At 35.1% G+C, this 20,604-nt stretch overlaps 2 protein-coding genes across 2 annotated transcripts in view; one reads left to right on the plus strand and one right to left on the minus strand.

The window, feature by feature from the left end:
- The first annotated feature begins 4,923 nt into the window (after positions 1–4,923).
- LOC138335341 (THO complex subunit 3-like) lies at positions 4,924–11,002 on the plus strand. The gene is made up of 6 exons (XM_069284379.1): positions 4,924–5,136; positions 7,755–7,911; positions 8,559–8,763; positions 9,019–9,180; positions 9,562–9,662; positions 9,889–11,002. The coding sequence occupies exons 1-6, from the start codon at positions 4,960–4,962 to the stop codon at positions 10,047–10,049; spliced, it is 963 nt and encodes a 320-aa protein (XP_069140480.1). The 5' UTR covers positions 4,924–4,959; the 3' UTR covers positions 10,050–11,002.
- Positions 11,003–13,256: 2,254 nt separating this feature from the next.
- LOC138335342 (golgin subfamily B member 1-like) overlaps positions 13,257–20,604 on the minus strand; it is a 102,046-nt gene continuing 94,698 nt past the window's right edge. The window contains exons 32-40 of the mRNA XM_069284380.1: positions 20,321–20,416; positions 19,470–19,944; positions 18,660–18,896; positions 18,109–18,222; positions 17,649–17,779; positions 16,866–17,120; positions 16,312–16,446; positions 15,582–15,653; positions 13,257–15,039 (exon numbers count right to left, since the gene is read on the minus strand). Coding sequence (XP_069140481.1) covers positions 14,971–15,039; positions 15,582–15,653; positions 16,312–16,446; positions 16,866–17,120; positions 17,649–17,779; positions 18,109–18,222; positions 18,660–18,896; positions 19,470–19,944; positions 20,321–20,416 — 1,584 coding nt within the window. The 3' untranslated portion in view covers positions 13,257–14,970. The remainder of the gene's footprint in view (positions 15,040–15,581; positions 15,654–16,311; positions 16,447–16,865; positions 17,121–17,648; positions 17,780–18,108; positions 18,223–18,659; positions 18,897–19,469; positions 19,945–20,320; positions 20,417–20,604) is intronic.

A 20,604-nucleotide genomic window follows, 5' to 3' on the forward strand; every position in this document is an offset into this window, starting at 1 on the left:
AATAATGAATTGAAATGAGTTATAAAACTACAATTTTCACGTTTTTTTAAATAAATGATATAATGCGAATTGACCAATTCAATAGGTCTAGCCGTCTAATCTAGGATCAGCGAAGATCGGCTACTCCCGGCTAAATTCGTAGAATTCTAAATTTATATTAATTTATTTCGGCCAATGGCATGAATGATCGAGGTACATATGTATAAGCACGTGACCCGTGTTTTGTACCATTATAGGGAAAATCCCCCGCGGATCGTGGTTTCACTTCCACCATTTGAAATTGTTAAGCAATACTATCATATCATTGTTAATTTTCCATGTTCTTTCCAAACAAATGGTTAAACTTCCGCGTAGCCCACTTTTGGGAATCTAGTACATGTGTACACATATATATACAGTACTTAGGAAAATGATGTACATGCACGGGCTTATGTGCTTACATGGCAGCTTCGCGCCTGGTAAATTGGGACCTTGGACCTAACTCATTATGCTTCGGTAGGTTCTGAACGAAAATGCACCATTTTGTTTGTCAGAAATACTCTTTATAGAATGAAAGGTCTCAAGGTCCTCTATCAATATTGTGAATTTCATGGCCCTGGGGTCTCGGAATTTTCTCCACGGGAGAGGGTCAAATTTACCATAGTTTATGTAGGGAAAGCATTATTTACTCAATTTTCATAGGAAATGTAACAGATGTAATGGAATCAAATAGTTTTTTTATTACTGCTATATAGACTTCATTTTTAGTTTTCTCATGTTATAAAACATTTCAAAGAGGAAAGAAAAAGGTAAAAAGTTACAGAAATAGAGAAAAGATCCATCTTTATTGGCATGATTTACATTAGTCAGTAGTGGATACCAATTTCATTAAGATTTAATGTGCCACTGCAGGGGCGTAGGAAGAAAAAGGGTCCTCCTGCACATTTTTCGTACTTCATTTTAGAAAATGTTGCCGCTTTGTGGCGCATTTCCTAAAACGTTCAAGCACGTAATGTTCAAACCTTTAATAATAAAAATTCAATGCACATGAACTAGACTAAAAATGTCCATCAAGGGATTCTACTATTTCAAAAATGTCTTAGCAAAACAGTTAAATCCATTCATTATTTTTTTTTAATTAAAGATGCTCCACCGCTGACAAATGGTATTATTGCACTATAAAAAACAGGAGCAGACGATTTGGCATTTTTCTTCAGTTACAAAATTTACTTACTTTACACTATTACTACCATTGAAAAGTTTGAGATTATAATTTTACTTCAATTTAAAAATATTAAAAAATATTAATTATATTGAATGAAGTACTGATTGCGCATGCACCAAAAGCAAAATAAATTATTTTATATTATTTTGTTGTATTAATTAGACATAGATTTACACGATTAAACACAAATTATTGTTCAAATGATGAATATCATTTATACTCTGTCGGCGGTGGAGCATAATGTGCATCCCAAAAAAAAAATCCGTGGCACTATGTCCTATATGGAATGAAGTACTGATTGCGCAGTAATTAATTATTTTAAATTATTCTTTTGTGTGTTAATTAGACATATACACGCGATTAAACACCAATTATTGTTCATATGATGTGTATCATTTATGTTCTATCGGCGGTGGAGCATCTCTAAAATATTCATATGTACATTATCAAAGTTCCGGACCCTGATTTTCAAAGCCCAAATTATTGAATCTATTCTGTCTTAAGACAGCTATGTTTCTATCCCATAAGACATCTGCTTCATCAGCTGACGTTGTATTTTACTTGTATTTCATGTACCTTCCTTTGAAGAACTGGGCGTTGACTCATTTCTTTGTAGATTATATAGGAATTTAGGACTGCAATGCCAAGGACATGAAAAAAACCTTCTTCCACCATTTCAATGTCCAACTTAGGAAAAGCCAACAGCGCTTTAATAAAGAATTCGAAATAAAATATAAACTCATTTAATGACATGCGCCTCTCGTAGCATCATTCATCCAGTATTTACAATGTAACCAAATCTTTTCCAACAGATTAAATTTTAATGGCTCTCATATTATTGATCTATCAACAAAGTGTTTATCTGTAAGAATTCAATTTAGTCTGACTATTTGACTTACCTGTCTACTGTCCCATAGCATGCGCTTGTGTAGCACAAAACACAGTCAGGCGGACAATTCTGTTACCACTGTGTTGATTCCGTTACATCTGCTACATTTCCTTTGAAAATTGAGCAAATAATGCTCATAAATGTATTTCCCTATATAAACTATGGTAAATTTGACCCTCTCCCATGGGGAAAATTTCGAGACCCCAGGGCCATGAAATTTACAATTTTGGTAGAGGGCCTTGAGACCTTTCAATCTATGAAGAGCAATTATGACGAACTAACCAGCACACAAGCCCGTGCATGCACATCATTTCCTAATTAGTATGTGTAGAAGTACATGTATTAGATTTCCTTTGTAGTCAAACGTAATAAAACAAGTCACGTGTTTATACCTCATTCATGCCATTGGCCGAAATAAATATGGAATTGTATTATGGGTAATTAGTGATCACATGAGTGTGTGTTTACTTCCAAATATGATGATATCTCTGACCTGTATTTGGCCTTTTGACGAAGATCTTATTTTCTCTGTGTTATATGTATCTGTTCTGAACCTAAAGCAGGTAATAATGTATATAAATATAAATTTAGATTTCTACGAATTTAGCCGGGAGTAGCCGATCTTCGCTGATCCTAGATTAGACGGTTAGACCTATTGAATTGGTCAATTCGCATTATTTACAAACGTGGAAATGGCAGTTTTATAGCTCATTTCAGTTCATTATTTATAGTAAAACAGTACATATGTTTAAGTCAAAATGATATGCATGCAATATTGATAACATTTTGGAGTCTAAATATTTTCAAATAAATCAATTTTTCCGAAGAAATGGCAAGCAAACTACTACCATATTTGGAAGTAAACACACAATCACGTGATCACGAGTTACCCATAATACAATTGCATATTCCGGCCAATGGCATGAATGAGGTATAAGCACGTGACTTTTTTATACTACGTTTTTACTACAAAAAAATAGATGCAGATATATCCTGATTTTGGAGATAAAACCGCGTCCCGGGAAGATTTTTAGCCCAAAGGTTGAATCTGGCCATTAAGACTATAACAAAAATTCGTTGTGTCTATAAGTGTATCGAGGGATGTAAATATTTATGTACCTTCCTGTAATATATCAACATAATGCCTTACAATGTAATTCTGTCGACAACTCGTAAGTCGGCAACTCGGTGGAAGAAATATGCCACCATATCAACGTTTGTACAATTCTGCTGCTATTTTTTATTTTGTATATATCGTCTATCTGGACCAAAAGTTGCAAGTCAAAGGACCAGCTACATGACAAAAATTGTCTGCCCGACTGCAAAGTTGTTGGTCACGGGCAGAAGGACAGGCGTTAATTTCGAACGCTGGATTTTACCTTTGCCATATATAGTACCGCCAGTGACCATATAGTCCTGGACTGTGAATCGTATCTCAGCAGATATATTTTTTTTTCTCTCACAGGGATCTGAGAATTAGTTACAGATTATATAATCATGGACCCATCAGAGTGCCCCAAGACCATTTTTAGACGTTTTAGAGGTCTAGATAAAAGTAACGGTAAAATCATACTCTACATGGCACTATATAGATCTACTCTAAAAACGGTCTTGGGGCACTCCGGTGGGTCCATGATTATATTAGGCCTATCTGTAACTAATTCTCAGATCCCTGTGGTTCCGATTACTTATATCTCGTAGTAAATTTGGAGGCAGTTCAGCGAAAAACAGCTGAACCGATCACAGGCTAGCAAAAATTTCCTTTGAAGACTACAAAGAGAGCGAAGCCCAACACCAAAGCCAAACAGACTTATACTGCACGTTTGATGTACATCAAACGACTAAATTACCTGTTCTGTTGCCTCCAGTTTTACTATGAGATAGTCGAAGGGTGTAGAGATCGTAAGTGATCGTAACCCCTGGAGTATCGAGGATGCCCTCACCCCGCCCCATTCTGCTTTATTTGTCCTCAAGATGGCCACTTGATCTTTGCTTTTCTACTATCAGTCAGGTTTGGTCCCTGTCATCCTCGATTATCCAGGGCTTCCGATCACTTAAGATCTCTACACCCCTGGACTATCTCATAGCGAAATTGAAGGCAGCTCAGCGGAAAACATTTGACCAATCACAGACTAGCAAGTATTTCATTTGAAGACTACAGAGAGAGCAACGCCTAACATCAAAGTCACAGAGTCAACCACAGTGTACCGTTATACGGCTCTTTTGATGTACATCAAATGACTAAGTTACCTGTTCTATTCTGTTGCCTCCAGTTTTACTATGAGATAGTCCAGGGGTGTAGAGATCGTAAGTGATCGGAACCCCTGGAATATCGAGAATGGGTCCCTGTATCCTGACACTGTGAACCCGAACTCAACAAAGGCAGTTAACTTCTTTAAATGACCCAGAATAATTTTGACACGAAATCCAGTTCTCTTTTTGTCACACCAAAATGGCTTGCATTTTACCCGATTTAATGACGAAAATGTTGATCTGTGCATTACGTGTATCAAACTCATATCAGAGATTTAGATAGATTAAATTATCTATGTCTCTGGTCATATTCATAGTGCAATTTGAGCAAAAAATATCTCGTGATAATTATAATCTTTGTTTTAACTTATTATCTATCTTTTTTTGAAGAATTGTCATACCAAGGATTTATATGTTCATTTACGTCCTTGATCATACATTTCATTAAAAAATAATTAAAATGGTTTAATTTTAAATTAAGTAATAGGTTTAAATTCGTTACTTTCAAGACCCAAAAGGACCCGGAATCCTTTTCCAAACTCCGGATCCGTTTTACACTATAAGCGTTAGACGGATATTTATAAAATTCCTGATCCGGAATTAGTTTTTCAAAATGGCGACTTACTTGGAAAACACGCGAAAATATTTCCAAAGTAACAACAGAGTAAGAGAATCACAGGCTCACTCGGCAAAAGTTCATTCAGTAGCATGGAACTGTGATGGGAGACGACTTGCCTCGGGATCATTCGACAAAACTGTCAATGTTTTTATGCTGGAACGAGATCGATTGGTAATTCCCCTACTCCCTACTTATCGACGATACTCAGTTAACGTTACAGTACTAAGAGTTTTGCTTTGATCTATCTTTGCTATGTAATATTGTTTACAATATTTATAGTGATAAGTCACTAAAATTCTTTGCAACAATCGGTACTCCTTGTTCCTTTGGTGTTAAATACACATGATTTGCTGACACAGTTTGCAAATTAATTTGCCTGTTAAAATTTATTGTAATACTGATCTAGATAGCTACTGTTGTAGTGGAAAAGATATCACCTTATGACTGATTTTAGCAACATTTTATATCCCTTGCAACATGGTTTTAGGCAGTCTAGATTATGTGAGAGCCAGATCATTGAATTCATAGATGACATGACATTACAACAAATCTAGAACATGGTAAACAGAGAGACATTCTGATCATGGATTTTAGTAAGGCATTTGATAAGGTGAGTCATGACCTACTTATTCATAAATTGGAAGGCTATGGTGTTACAGGAAATTCATAAATTGGAAGGCTATGGTGTTACAGGAAAAACTAACACCTGGATACAAAATTTCCTGAATAATAGATCCCAATGTGTCATTGTCGAGGGGGAAATGTCCAACTCTGTCCAGTAAGATCCGGGCCCCCCAGTGCTTGTTCCAAGTGTTTTTCTTTATTATATCAATGACATTGTAGATGGCATCTCTTCCTCCATCAGGCTCTTTGCAGATGATGCCATTATGTATTTAGCAGTTGCATCCACAGAGGGTGCCATATATACCCGCAGAGAGACCTTTACAAGTTGCCCCAATGGGAGAAAAAATGAAAAAAGGCTTTCCATCCTGGGAAATGCCAAGTCCTCACTGTCACTAAAAACACCAAACCCACCGTCAATTTAACCCATATGTACTTCATGCTCAAGAACTAGAGCATGTGACTGAGGCGAAATACTTGGGTGTCGCCATTAATTCAGATACAAAATGGGACACCCATGTTTACAACATCAGTAAAATAGCTAATTCCAACCTTGGCTTCCTGAGGCAGAACCTCAAAGTATCATAGTGTTCCATCAAAGAAAAGGCCTACAAGTCCCTGGTCCGCACTCAGGTTGAATATGCTAGTGCATTATGGGACCCCTATTTAAAGAAAGATATAGATAAGGTGGAAATGGTTTTGTCTCCAACCGCTTCCATAACACATCTAGTGTCGGAAGTATGTTGGAAGTACTAAACTGGTGCAGTCTCAAAGATCGCCGTAAAGACACGAGAATGACCATGATGTTTAAGATCATCCACCAGAAGGTTGCTATTACAACAAAGCACCTCAATCCAATAAAAAGACCCACAAGACACAACCACCACTTATCATTTCGATTAACATCATGCAGAACAACTTCCAGAAAAGAATTTTTTTCCCAAGAACAATAAAAGAATGGAACCACCTCCCTACACAAATTATATCTTCTGAACCTGTACCCTTATTCAAATCCCCATCTCAAAACACAAATATTAATTTCCAGTTCCCACATTTCGTGCACCACAACCACTCGACATAATCTTCAGATCACCATGTTGAAGTAGGTCGATAACCGGTAGAAGTAGAAGAAGGTGATATCTTTTCTGCAACAGTAGCTAAGATCTAGAGGACTCCACCTAATCACAGGGGCCCGTAACTACCAGGGATATTACGTAAATTACCTAGTGACTGAAAATATATGTTATAATATAAACAGTAGTTACAGGCCCCTGTGCATGACCTCCCGTTATTCGAATAAAATATCTAGGAAATTCTAAAAATAAAATTGAAATTTTTTGAATTTGGAATGTATTTCAGCGAAATTCGATGATATATGTTTCAAGATAAAAATAAAATGATATCTTTTTGTTTGTTTTAAGTGTGAATAATTAACGTATTTATCATGTGTAGGAAACAATATATATATATATTTGCCTGTTCACATTTATGAAGGTGATCAAACTGAGGTGCAAAATCATTATACCATCTCCACCTATTCGAATACTACAGTTATTGGAATATTTTCTTCTGGAAAATACCCAATTCAAATAAGCTTGACTTGATAGGTATTATATCCCTAGAAAGATTTTGATTGGTTTGTTTACCATAAAAAAACTTACCATGGAATGCTTCTTATGTTCTTAAAAAAATCATCATAGGAAAGCATATCCTCAATACTCCAAGGTTTACTATCACTAACATTATATCCACCCAAGGACTATCTCATAGTAAAACTGGAGCTAGGTCAGGAGAAAAAAAGTGACCAATCACAGGTCTCTAGAGAGACAGAGAGAACAACATCTACACCACTTCCTCTGGTGCACATACATCAAAGGATCAAATTACCCATATGTCATTTGTTGCCTCCAGTTATACTGTGATATGGGTTGATATTTTCCAAGGGTGGATATATCATGCCAGTGATAGTAACCCCTGGAATATCAGGTATGAGAAAGCAGGACGGCTCCTAATTAGGATGATAAAATGAGACAGACACCTGTGTAATACTACAGATCTAGCGTCTGGTATGAGGAAGAGGAAATCTAATTAAATCATCTGGAGTTATTTTTTGGGAACCTATGTGCATATTTGATATATTCCTTGATTAATTTTTGAACGATTTCCAGGTGAAAGACTTGACCTTTCGTGGTCATGGTGACAGTGTGGATCAGCTGTGTTGGCACCCCAAACATCCAGACCATCTCGTTACTGCCAGTGGTGACAAAACAGTCAGAATCTGGGACGCAAGGACCAACAAATCTGTAGCTACAGTCAACACAAAAGGTACAAGCTTTTAGGCTCGCTTGGTCAGTGATTAGGAAGGCCAACCAAATCAATGACAAATCAATGGGATATTTTCTTTTTGTATGGGCCATTATGTTTTCACAATCCCGAGAATTTTGAATAATGATATCGAACCAATCAGAAACATTCTACTTTCGTTTTCAGTCATTACTTTAGCAACAAGAGTTGAGATTTGACTATTGAACTGCCGGTTGAAAACTGTGAGTCTTGTAACACATGTGTAACTGTCGAAAGGGTTATAAATCGTATGTGCTGGTATGGCATCTAGGAGAACAATTTTAAGCGCCATTTTGCGGGTTTATACGCAAATTGTGCATGGAGCATTGCCTTCCTAATCACTTCATGCATGTTTTTCAAACTTGGAAAGAAGCCTTGTATAATTGTTTTAATTCATTAGGTTGATCCACAAGGACAGGACTTGACATGTTCTGTGTATATGACCTAGATTGAAAAATGTGATGCCAACTAACTTGACCCTCGGACATCTATATTTGGCCTGATCTTTGGACACCTTCATACATCCAAGGGTCAGCTGAACACAGGCCAAATATAAGATTTTTAGGGGCCTCGGATCCCCATCTTACATGTAAGTGTCAATGGCAGATTTTGTTGTTTAATTTTTTCAGGGGAAAACATCAACATTTGTTGGTCACCTGATGGAAGTACAATCGCCGTCGGCAACAAAGACGACCTTATCACATTCATAGATATCAGAAGTCACAGGTCAAAGGCAGAGGAACAGTTCAAATTTGAGGTTAATGAGATATCTTGGAACAACGAGGGAGATTTATTCTTCTTGACCAGTGGTCAAGGCAGTATACACATCCTAAGGTACCGATATCACCTTTCTTTATAATATTAAGTATTTGAAAAAGGACTCATATACAGATACAAAAACGGAAGGACATCCTTCATAGACGCGAATTGTCTATGAAATTAAATTATTTCGTTATAAACATATAAAACTTTATCGACATATTGCAAACATCTAACAGGAATACTGAAGGGGAATGAAAATAACTTTGTTATAAACATGATTTACTGTATACATGTATATAGATTTTTATTCCCTGTATTTTTCCACAGTTACCCAGAACTAAAACTACAGTACTCCCTGACGGCTCACCCTGCCAACTGTATCTGTATAGAGTTTGACCCAGTTGGTAAATACTTCGCCACAGGAAGTGCAGATGCTCTCGTCAGCCTCTGGGACACGAGTGAGCTGGTGTGTGTACGGACATTTTCAAGGTATGTGGGGAAAATTATTCATTATTTGGGGAGAATATACACTTTGCATGTGAAGAAAATATGCTGGAAATAATACATTTTGAAAATGAAGAAGACTGCTGGAAAATATTTGAGAAATGTATTAAAGTTTGATTGAGAAATGTAGAAATCATGTAAAATTCAAAACAAATTTCTTTTCTTGGACTACCGTTGCTAATACATGGCATGTTTAAAGATACAGAATTGTAATAATTTTAAAGATTACACTAATCATACTAAGTCAAGTTTAATGAAATTTTTATTGATTGAACTTTGTGACAATTAATCATATTCAATGACCTAGAATGTAATCATAGTGAAAAATTCACTATCTATTGATACCTGCTGTATGATTATTTATAGATTGGACTGGCCAGTGCGGACATTGAGCTTCAGCCATGATGGATGTTTGTTAGCATCCGCATCTGAAGATCTGGTTATAGATATCGCAGAGGTTGAAAGTGGTATGTAAAAATAATTCAACATCCTCATGATGCTTTTAAGTTCTGTAAGTAAGAGTTATTGAAAATCCAATTAATTTAAATACCATTAAATATAAGTCAGGTTGATAAAGATTTGTGAAAAAAAACTTTTGTGAATTTACTTTGGCTGCAAATTTAATGAAAGTAAATCACACATGAAAGAAAGCCAAATGTATGTTACACTCTTATTGTTTTACTTAATCAATAGGTGAGAAGGTGACTGAGATAGCGTGCGAGTCTCCAACATTCACTGTGGCCTGGCATCCAAAGCGTTACCTGTTGGCATTCGCCTGCGACGACAAGTACGAAGGGCATCGTGGCGATGAACGTGGCAGCGTCAAGGTGTTTGGTATTCCATCTGATCCTTGATCCATGACCCCTGACCTTGAGGGTCAAGGTCAATAACTAGAGACTGATATCTGGATTGTTTTATGGATGGCCATAGCAACAAAAAGATTCAGGTACAAAAAAAGACAATACTGCTGTCCTCGACAGGACTCAACGGGACAAGCTGTTGGTATAAAGTGTTATATCAAAGTACTAACAGCATAGTGTTAAGTGTCTAAAATTTCTATGCGTGGAAATTCTTGTGAATTTTCTATCTGGTGACCAATGGTAGCTACCTAGTGAAGTGTTGTTGGACAAATACTCGGTATACTCTGCCTACACTATGTTATGGCAGGTTACGACTGGCAGGTTACGACCAGTTAATGCATTTGATACAAAGGATGAAAGTTTTTCATAAACTTAAATTATGAAGTGTTGTTGGACAAATACTTGGTATATTCTGCCTACACTACGCTCTGACTGGTTACGACCGATCTATTGGAACTGATATTTAGGATGGAAGTTTTTCACAACGTTGAAATGTATGTCTAAGCGCAGAAAACTACTGCAAAGTACAGGGTCACATAATGAGAGTATGATTAGTTATGTATATATTCTAACTGTTAGATATTTGTTGAGTTGTCATTAGATATTACATGAAACATACCTGGGTCGTTTTTGTTTATTCAGAACAACCGGTTCGACCGTTTGTAAAATTCATTATTTTAAGTATAGATCCTGACAGACCTGCAGATTTTGATACAGGCCTGTGAGGGCTTTGCCAAGGCTCGTCTGAAAACAATATAAAATCACCAGGTCTCAACTCAAATCAGGTTTAATTCATAAAATGAATTATTAGGTCCAACCAGTCATACTGTCTAATCGAGAACGGCCATAGTGGTGTAGTGTAGACCAGTTCATATTTGATGTATGTGTCTGTAATTTTGAGACGGGATAGATATTGTTGATGTTTTAATGGTTAGAAAATGGATTAAATGAGATAAAGCACACTGCTGTATTTGCCATAAATATTTCATTCAATGGCACCTGAAGAGTTGCTCTTTAAAGGAAATGTTGATAATAGAACAAAGACATTATTTCTGAAAGAAAATTGATGGATCTTTGGGTACCTGAAAAATTGCTCTTAAAGGAAATGTATTATTGTTGATAATAGAACAAAGACATTATTTTTGAAAGAAAATTGATGGTTTGTTAATCAAGATTACCTCAAAATATTGCTCTGAAAATGCATACATGTATAAGGAAATGTTTGTAAGAGAACTAAAACATAGTTCCTGGGAGATAAATGATGGCTCTCAAGCTGTCAATCAAATTTTCTGGGTATCACCTATGACTTTGCATTTTGCATGCTACAACATTAAATGGGTTCACATACATGTGTGATGCGAGCGTGGGCGTGGCTAAATACTGTGTGCTGATTGGTCAGTTGTGACCCGAGAGTAATATTTATCACTATACTTTAAGCCTCTGATATGTTAAGTGTCAATATGGAATTATCTGTAAGTTAAATGTCAATATTGTAATATGGAATTATCTGTAAGTGTATATATGGTGAGAAGCTGTCACAAAAGTTGCCTTTTACTAATTCCTTCACTTCTTTAGAAAGAATGAGGTGTGCTTATGGTAAGATTATTGCAGAGAAACAGGTGCTAGTTACAGCAGTGAATAAGGCGTGGGAGTATTTTGTAATGTATGTTTAATGTCATGTATACATCGACCAATAAATGTTTTTATTTCATTTATCTCAAATGTGGTCTTATTTCATCAACAGCTGTACAGTTGCTCTACATCTTTCATGACGATTCATTATACTATCAACTCTATTTTTTTTTCAATTGCCACAAATTTTCATTCGATGACATCAACATCAGAACAAACAAACCATTCATTAGGAACTTATACCAAAATAATAACAAAGGTAATTAAAAGTGTATCATTCAGACCTAGGAACCTTTAGATTGTTTGTTTGACTTGTATAACTGCTGTAAATGTACATGTATTTATTTTACCAGTCAAATTTTAGTGTCGATGTGAAAGACTAAATTATAATTTATTGGCGTGAATATAAATTAGTGCAATTCTGTTGCCAATACTAGGAAATGCGGAAATATCTAAAAGTTAGCACTGTACATGAATTAGCTCTTCAAAGACAGTGAGTAAAGCTCTAAAATTAAAGTACTACTAAAACAAGTTTGTTTACAGTATCCTACACAAGGTTTGAAGGACTGTCAACTGTATGCCTGTCAGAACCTTTACCCACTAAAGTGAGGCTCTTTGGAACATCTACTAGACAGGACAGCTCCAATAGATGGACACAGGATTGGTTGGGAAGCTAAGGCGTGCTTTCAGACTTCACATCGTTAACATCACAAGGTGTCCTTTCAGACTTCCACATCATGACCGTTCCAAGGTGTCCTCTCGTACATTTGTATGTGACCTTGAAATCTGTAGAGATCTCTACGAATGGAGTACTCCCATAACATAAGGGTTGACTGGTCATTTGTTTTCTTATCAGACGTTATTTTCCGTAATGTTTCAAAAGGTTGGGAGTACCAATGGGGAGATTTCGGGTCATTCATGATCAACCCACTAACTTCTACCAGTCGTTTTCTTATTGGACGTTGTTTTCTGTAATTCTTCAAAAGTAGACTTTCACCATTTGGGTTGTGTTAAATATTTCATGGAATTTAGATTCCGAAGTTATATTGAAACAAATGCATTTCTTTGTAACTTCAATTTGGAATAAAAACCAAAGCTTTCTGTAATACATGCCTGCTCAATGATCCAAGTTACTCTATTCGTGATGGTAATGAATGAAAATAACAATTCCACAAAATTTCGCAGATTTATAGTATATTTGTAAAAAGAAATACCATGTCAGATATAGAAAACAAAACTTCTTTCCACGATATAAGACATTTTAATGTATCGTTATACGTTTTTGTCAATAACTTATACAAAAATATAAATAACAAACAGAAATTATATGCATTAAGAAGAACAATTCAATTCGATGGACTTTGTATTAAATCTAAACGCTTTGTGTTAGAAGTTAATATTTGCACTCATTTTATTGCCGTGTCGCTCACCAGGAATATCATATGTAATAAATAGTGACAGTGTATAGAAACTTGAAACAACAAATGTTGGTGAAGAGTTCTGATAAAGGGAGATAATTATACTCCATAGTTCAAAACTGGATTTTTGATTCATGAAATAATGATGAACAATTAGTAACTAGTTTATTAAACCATGTTTTGTATATATATATATCATAGGAGAATTTTCTTCCAGAAATATTTCAGGACAAATCATTTATAAATTTTCACAGGCAACAAACCATCACGATGTATCTGTATAACGATGTGGATAAAAATATGGAAAATTTCCCCTCTGAAGACATTTGAACTCTTCTAACATAAAGGATGGGACAATTCATTATGAAATTTTAGGGGTGACCAGGTTAAATAGCATTCTGTATTACAACAATAACTATAGGCTTCTGAACTGAATATAATTGCTATACTGCATACTTGATGCAATTTAAGAATAATTAATCCATACATTTTTCAGAATACATACTGATATATTTTCACTTATGCAGAACATCTAGTTCCCATGAACAAGAATTGATTGTTTACAAACAATGTGAGAAAAATGTCATAGAAAATGACAAAATTCCTCATGCATATTAATTAATGCTACACAAGGGTAGATAATTCTGTATATTACCCATTAATATCTTAACAATAGTGAACATTCCCAATATCTATCCCACAATGCTACTGACCATGTGATCCACTTTGTGACCTTGACCTTTATCAGTCAATGACAAAATTAAATGAATATCAATACAATGCCATATGTTGATATTGAAATATCTTTAATCTGAACCTCTTTGAATCTTGATTTAGAAATGTCACGATAACAAATTAGGGAAACGTTTTTTTCCTTATCAACACAACATTTCTAAATTGTGGCAGTGAGAAATTCTCTTGGAATCTACAAATGATTAAGAAATGCCATGATAAATAACTGTGCAAACTTTTTCTTCTTCTACGAAACATTTCAAAATAGAGAACTTCTTTTAGAATCTACAAATCTTCTGCGACAACAAAAGATTTAAAGAATCGCCTCAACTTAAACTCTAGTACTTCAAACAATCGAAAAATTCAAAAGCTTCTATCGATTAATGTTGATTCTTAAGATTTTTCTGAAAATGATATAATGGAGTTTAAGTCTGGATTTGAGGTAGATTCAAGAAATGTTCGTTTAACAGAAATTGGCTAATATGCCTACATGTAGACTTCAAAAAAATTTCAGTATAGAATCAAGAAATGTTTGTGAAACAGAAATTGGCTAAAAATTGTAAATTTTTTAAGCACAGTATATCCTTCAAATGATACTAATCAACTCCATCAACCCAGAAGCCACAAAGTTTCCAATGGTTTGATTCCAAAATGTTCAGTTTAAAAATATTTTTAAAAAACCCAGTAACGTGATGAACCAGAACACAGAATTGAACAGAATTATTTTGATTGACAATAATTAAATGTAAGCACCTGGACATTCATATTCTTTAATGACACTAACCACTATTTTATATTTAACTTTTGCTGCACAAAGATTAGGAATTATGGAGAGAAAAAACCATAGTCATGCTAACGAAAAATAACATCTAGTGTTACATAACACATACAAAAAACACATAAGATTAATATCAACGTTAAATACACGTACCATTATTCACAAATGGTAACAACGAAAATTTTACAATTATAAGAGCAAACTCGTTTTGCACAACTATTTATAAATTTTTCGTATTTTGCAATTTTTATAGGTGCTACCCCTTTAATATAAGTTGCACCAAATTTTCACATGATTTCTATAAATATCACAGTTATCTTCGTAGTGTGCCAGGTTGGACTGGCATTAATGCTGGTTACGTCCGCTGATGGGTGTGCTTCGTCTCCACTGCGCCTCGATACGCTGTTGGAGATTTCGGCGACAACTGAAATATAAATATCGCATATTTCATTCATTGAAACATACATATTTATACAGTTTCAAAATCATAAATAAACGACTTATTATTATCAACTGAATTTTCTCAAAACAATGAACACCAGAATACTACATTTTGAATATTTTCAGTCTGGTAAAAATCTGCTCAAAAATTCTTGTAAAAGTTGTATTAAAAGCTTGGAAAGTATTGTAAAGTTGTATTATAAGCTCATGACAGCATTACAATGGGTTCTTCAAAAGAATAAATGATTTATTTGCAGACTGAAGCTCCTTATAAAAAGACACACCCATACATAGCTATGCAATATAACCAGATAGATCTAGCGCCATTACAACAGAGCATGTCAACTTTGTTTCCCTACCATATTCAATCTTTGTATTTATATATGAGAGAGTTATCTGCCCTGGAGGCGGGGTATTGATTGTGGTGTTGTCCAACAAGGGCAGATAACTCTGTAACGTACAAATGAAGGGTTAGTAACCGTCGGATAATCTAGAAATCTCAGGAATTCATTGTTAATAGCTTACCTTGACACCAGCACTGTTAACTGGAATCTCTTCCATGAAACTGGCCGGCACTAGTCCTCGGCGACCATTTATCTGAAAAATACCAAAGGCAATGTCATATTCAAATTACATCCTTAATTCATATTCTTATGTTAATTCTTTGTCCATCTTCAATGATTTTTAAAGCTGGATTTAAGTATGAAATATATGAGTCGTCTTTGATCTGGGAATATCAATATGAGAGAATATGAAATAGTACCCGAAAACTTGTTGGATAATCACAGGGCCACAAGCTTCATCATCATCATCATTATCATCATCAATTCATAATCATCATCATCATTATCAATCCAAAATAATCACCATCATATCATCATCATCATATCATCATCATCATCATTATCATCATATCATCATCATCATCATCATCTTTCTGTAATCATCATCACACCACCCTCATCGTCCTTCATCATCATCATTTACATCATTATCATCCTCATATCATATCATTTCATAACATAATGGTGACCTTATCACTATATACCATTACTAGAATATTCCTTATTTGCATATTACAGAGTTATATAGTCTTGCAGACAAAATAATGACATCACAATGGATACCTACCTGCAAGGGAGCTAACTCTGTAATATGCAAAGACGGAATATTATGAAAGTAAAGACTATCTTTGTATGAAAGTCCGCTACAAAATAAACTGTAAGTGACCTTGACCTATGACCTTGACCCTTACCTCTCCGTAGTAAAAGCCATCTGGACGTTCTCTGCCGTACACAGTGATGACATCTCCAGCATGGAAGGCGAGTTCGTAGCTGGAGTTCTCACGCGGTGACTGGTGGGAGGGGTCGTAGTCATACACACCCAAAAACTGTAACCATGGCAACATTGATAGTGAATAAAGATTATAAACCAGTTTATACATGGATGTATGTGTTCACTTTCAGATTTGAAAACTAGCAACAGACCTTTATCAACATATCAGCAATGCAATTATCAATTCAACAAATTGTTTTTGACAGAACGTAAAATAAATTGAATAAAGGTTGTTTTAAAATAACCAATGAATACAAAAATTCTAAATAGCAAAGGTGTCAGTATTTTCATTAAGAAACAAGAAATTGTATTCAAATCTAGAGTCATTTAAAACAAACCAGCTAAAATGATGTGTGATAATTTCACATACCAGAAAGTTATGAGTAAAACACAAACTATTTAGAAATTGAAGTGTTGGATTCTGAAGGTTGTTTTAATAATTTGTCATGAAATATTGATAAAATATTTTCATACCATATGTCGTTTTCCTGCTCGGAAGTCAGTACTGTTTAGGTGATGTACCAGGTCCTCCCCCTCTGGTTCCCCTTCTGTGGCCTCCTTCTTGTTGTCAGGGCGATAGCTGATCTCCTTGACGACAGACACTGGACCATTTGTGGTGAGCGTTTGGATGCCCAGTCGGACAGACTGACCATTGTCGGGAGTGTCCACTACAGCCTTGGACAGATGGGGACTGTTCACTTGCTGTTGGACCTTTCCATTCATATAGATCTGGTAGATCAAACATTGTGTTAGTTAATATTTACAACTGAGTAGAGTTATCTCCCTTGTGCTTTAGTACATAATACTTCACGATCTTCATTTATACTTTTGGAGTTATAAATTTTCACTAAAAATGCTGTAAACCAATTTTCTTTCGCTGTAATTTACTTCTGCGAATTTTGCGATTCAAGTAAATTCACATAAATTACTCTCCGCAGATTAACATCCACATTATTCATACTGATCGGAAATTCTGTTCAAATTTCTAAATCTACGAATGTTAATATTTAAGAACTTGGTTTTAAATGGAAATCGCGAAATTAGCTGCGAAAGAAATTTGATTAATTGTAGTTTAAAAGATGACAAAACCAGTTCTCAAGGACATCATTATCCCGTAACATTTATTCAAATTCTTTTTAGAAGCTTTTGATTTGCAACGAAAAAGAAAAGTATAAAGCTAGGGAGCAAATTGTATGTGCCTTTAACATTTTGTTAAATATCAGTTTACTGAATTACTAAACATGACCTATGACCTACCTTATAACCGATGACCTGTGACCTATTACTCTGGGCAAGTTCATTCAGTTTAGGGGGTGTCCATGAGAGTAAGATGCTTTTCCCTCCAGCAGTCTTCTCAGCTTTTAAGTCTGTAGGGGGTTCTGGAACACCTGGCATAATAAAGGAACCAAGTTAAATGATTTAAGTTTGAGAATTGATTTAAATCATTTGTATTTCTCCTGTGAATTTATCTGCTGTATTTGCATAAAACAGAATTATCAGCCCTTGCCAGTAGGTACTGATTGTCATATAAATTGAAGTTGTTTCTGCTGATAAAAATAATGACATCACAATCTATACCTAACCGCAAGGGAAATAACTCTGTTATATGCAAAGATGAATATTGTACATATAGATCTTTCATGTTTTTGTTTTTTTTAAACATCAAAATTTAAGTAGTATCATATGATTACGAGTTTAAAATTCAGATAAAACTCACCTTGTTTAAACTGAGGTGAGAGCTGTGAATTTTTCTGCACTCGAGGGGAAAGATTTCCCGGCAAATGACCATTAAGATGAACACCGTGTTTTGGAGATATGATTTTTGGTGGCACTGCAAGTTTAAAATAACAGAAATATCATCATTATGTATAGGTAGAAGCAGTGATGTTATATCAACTTGAGATAAAGACCATTATAAAATGAAACTGCATGTCTTAGATATTTTTATTCTTTCATATATACATGTATTTTTTTTAAACTGACATCTCTAATATAATACTAATATGGTATAGTTGCTTTTATTATGGTTTTAATACTTTGTGGTCAATTTAATTTTTCTTAAATATCCATGAACAAATCCATCAAAATGACAACCTAGATAGCCTATTATTGTTAAGACTGACAAACACACATATATTTCTCCCCATTTATAAGTAACAAAGAGAAGAAATTTTCTTATCACAAAAACGACAATTTCTATAAAAGTCTTAGTCTTATGAAGAAAGATAATTATGTGAGTTTCTTTTCTATGAAAAAAATACTACTTACAGTATCTATGGGGCTGGTGTGATTTCTGGAGCTGGACATGCATGTTGAGGATTTTCTCTGGGCTGGGATCGAGATGTGACGGCGTACTTTGTAACTGTTGTATCCTCCGTTCGTTAGGACTCGGATTCAGATTTCCCAGATCTTCTATCCCCGACTCCGGCTGAACATGACTGGCAGGTACCAAACCTACACGACCTTTGACCTCAGCCTCATAATACCCATGGCTGTCTAATGGACCTATGAAATGAAAAAAAAAATGAAGAAGATTATGACATGACAACATCGTGCTGTGTGTTACGGATTTAATCCATAAATGTTGACATAGAAGCATGTTGTCATCAGACCTACCAAATGTTTGATTTGCTTTGTTGCCTGATTACCCCTAAATATACATTTGAATTCATCTTATTCTAAGACTAGTCTATTATGAAATTTTAGGGGTAAATGAGTTATCAAAGTTAGGCCGAAACTTCATAATGTTTAATACACTATATCTTTAACTTCCAAAGGATCAAAGAAATTATATCTCAGAAAATTGAATAATGTGTAAATAAACAGTTCTATTTCAGGATTATCTATGTTATTTGGTAAAAATGTAATAATTAGAACATACCAGTTTTTAAATAATTTGTCATAAGATATCAACAAACTTTGTCTTTGTTATGCTCACAAACAAACATTTATAAACATAGGTCATCTTAATTTTTTTATGAAATAAATATTTAATTTTCAATCAGAAACATACACAAAATCTTTTTATCTGTTTATAACACAAAGGTACAGAGAAAAATTTGATCTGAATTAACTAACCTGTGATTGTGACAGTGTTGCCCTCTGTGAGCTGTAACTCCAGTCGAGGACGGCCACTCTTGGAGAATGTACTCGGATCATAATCAGCCACAGCCACATAGGCTGGGTGGCGGGGCATGTGTCCGGCAGGTGGCTGTTTGTGGCCCTGTTGTTCTAGGCTATACACCGGCAATCTGTTCGGCCGGTGAATCAGAGGAAGCTGCTGTGATGGTAGTGGCCTCTGGTGGCGATCATACTGATCGGGTCGTCCATTGATATTACGGGGAGATAACTCTGAGTCACTCCATGCACCATGATCTAACACATCGTTAAAAGAGGATACCGAGGAAGATCGCTGCAGATCCTCGTCAGGTTTGTTGTATTCCTCACCAGCCATTAGTTCCTCCATGTGACGGAGCTGTTCAAGAAGGACTACAGGTTTACTGATCCCCTTAAATTTCCGTAATTCTTCACCCAGTCGACGTAGCAGCTCATCCTGTAATTTTTTTTTTAAATTCAAAGGTCAAAGGCTGATGTTCTGTATTGAAATTCAAGGTCAATGCTATTAAGGAAAGTCACCAATTGCCTTCTTTTGAAGTTATAGATTTCAAGGGCATTCATGTTAAACTTAGCTCAAAGAACTTCAAAATTTATTTTTTAAAGTTATTTGCATAAAATGCATTACTCTAGATAGACAATATAAAACTATTTTTAAGGCCAGTGAAGCAAACAATTAACAAATTTTAATGGTTCAAAGTCATTCATTAACACAAACAAATTACATTGTTTCATTATGATTCATTAGCCACCATCCCTCACATAATCTATTTTATCGTGAGTTATCTCCCCTCTCATAAATTGTCTCCCCTTACCTTATCTTTACATTTCTGTGAAAGACGATGGACTTTAGACTTCAGCGGTACAAGAGCCAGAACGGCCTCCTCTTTAGTTTGCTTCATCTGAGAGAACTGCAAAACATAAAATTATGATCAGCATTCCATCTAATATTACCTACCAAACATGTAATATAAGTGTTCAGACAAAATTTGACATCAGTATTGGCTTTTTGATATAGGGTTTTGTAGAACTTCAGCATTCTATGATGTATGATTTAGAGTTGTATTAAAGCAATATGTCATGAGGCGAATAGTTTGTT

This window comes from Argopecten irradians, chromosome 11, assembly GCF_041381155.1.
Source record: "Argopecten irradians isolate NY chromosome 11, Ai_NY, whole genome shotgun sequence".
Taxonomy (NCBI): domain Eukaryota; kingdom Metazoa; phylum Mollusca; class Bivalvia; order Pectinida; family Pectinidae; genus Argopecten; species Argopecten irradians.

Excerpts from the sequence above, each read along its gene's own strand:
- LOC138335341 (XM_069284379.1), top strand. The coding sequence starts at position 4,960 with ATGGCGACTTACTTGGAAAACACGCGAAAATATTTCCAAAGTAACAAC. Across the intron at positions 5,137-7,754 it reads TGCTGGAACGAGATCGATTG|GTGAAAGACTTGACCTTTCG; the intron begins GTAATTCCCCTA and ends AACGATTTCCAG. Across the intron at positions 9,663-9,888 it reads TATCGCAGAGGTTGAAAGTG|GTGAGAAGGTGACTGAGATA; the intron begins GTATGTAAAAAT and ends CTTAATCAATAG.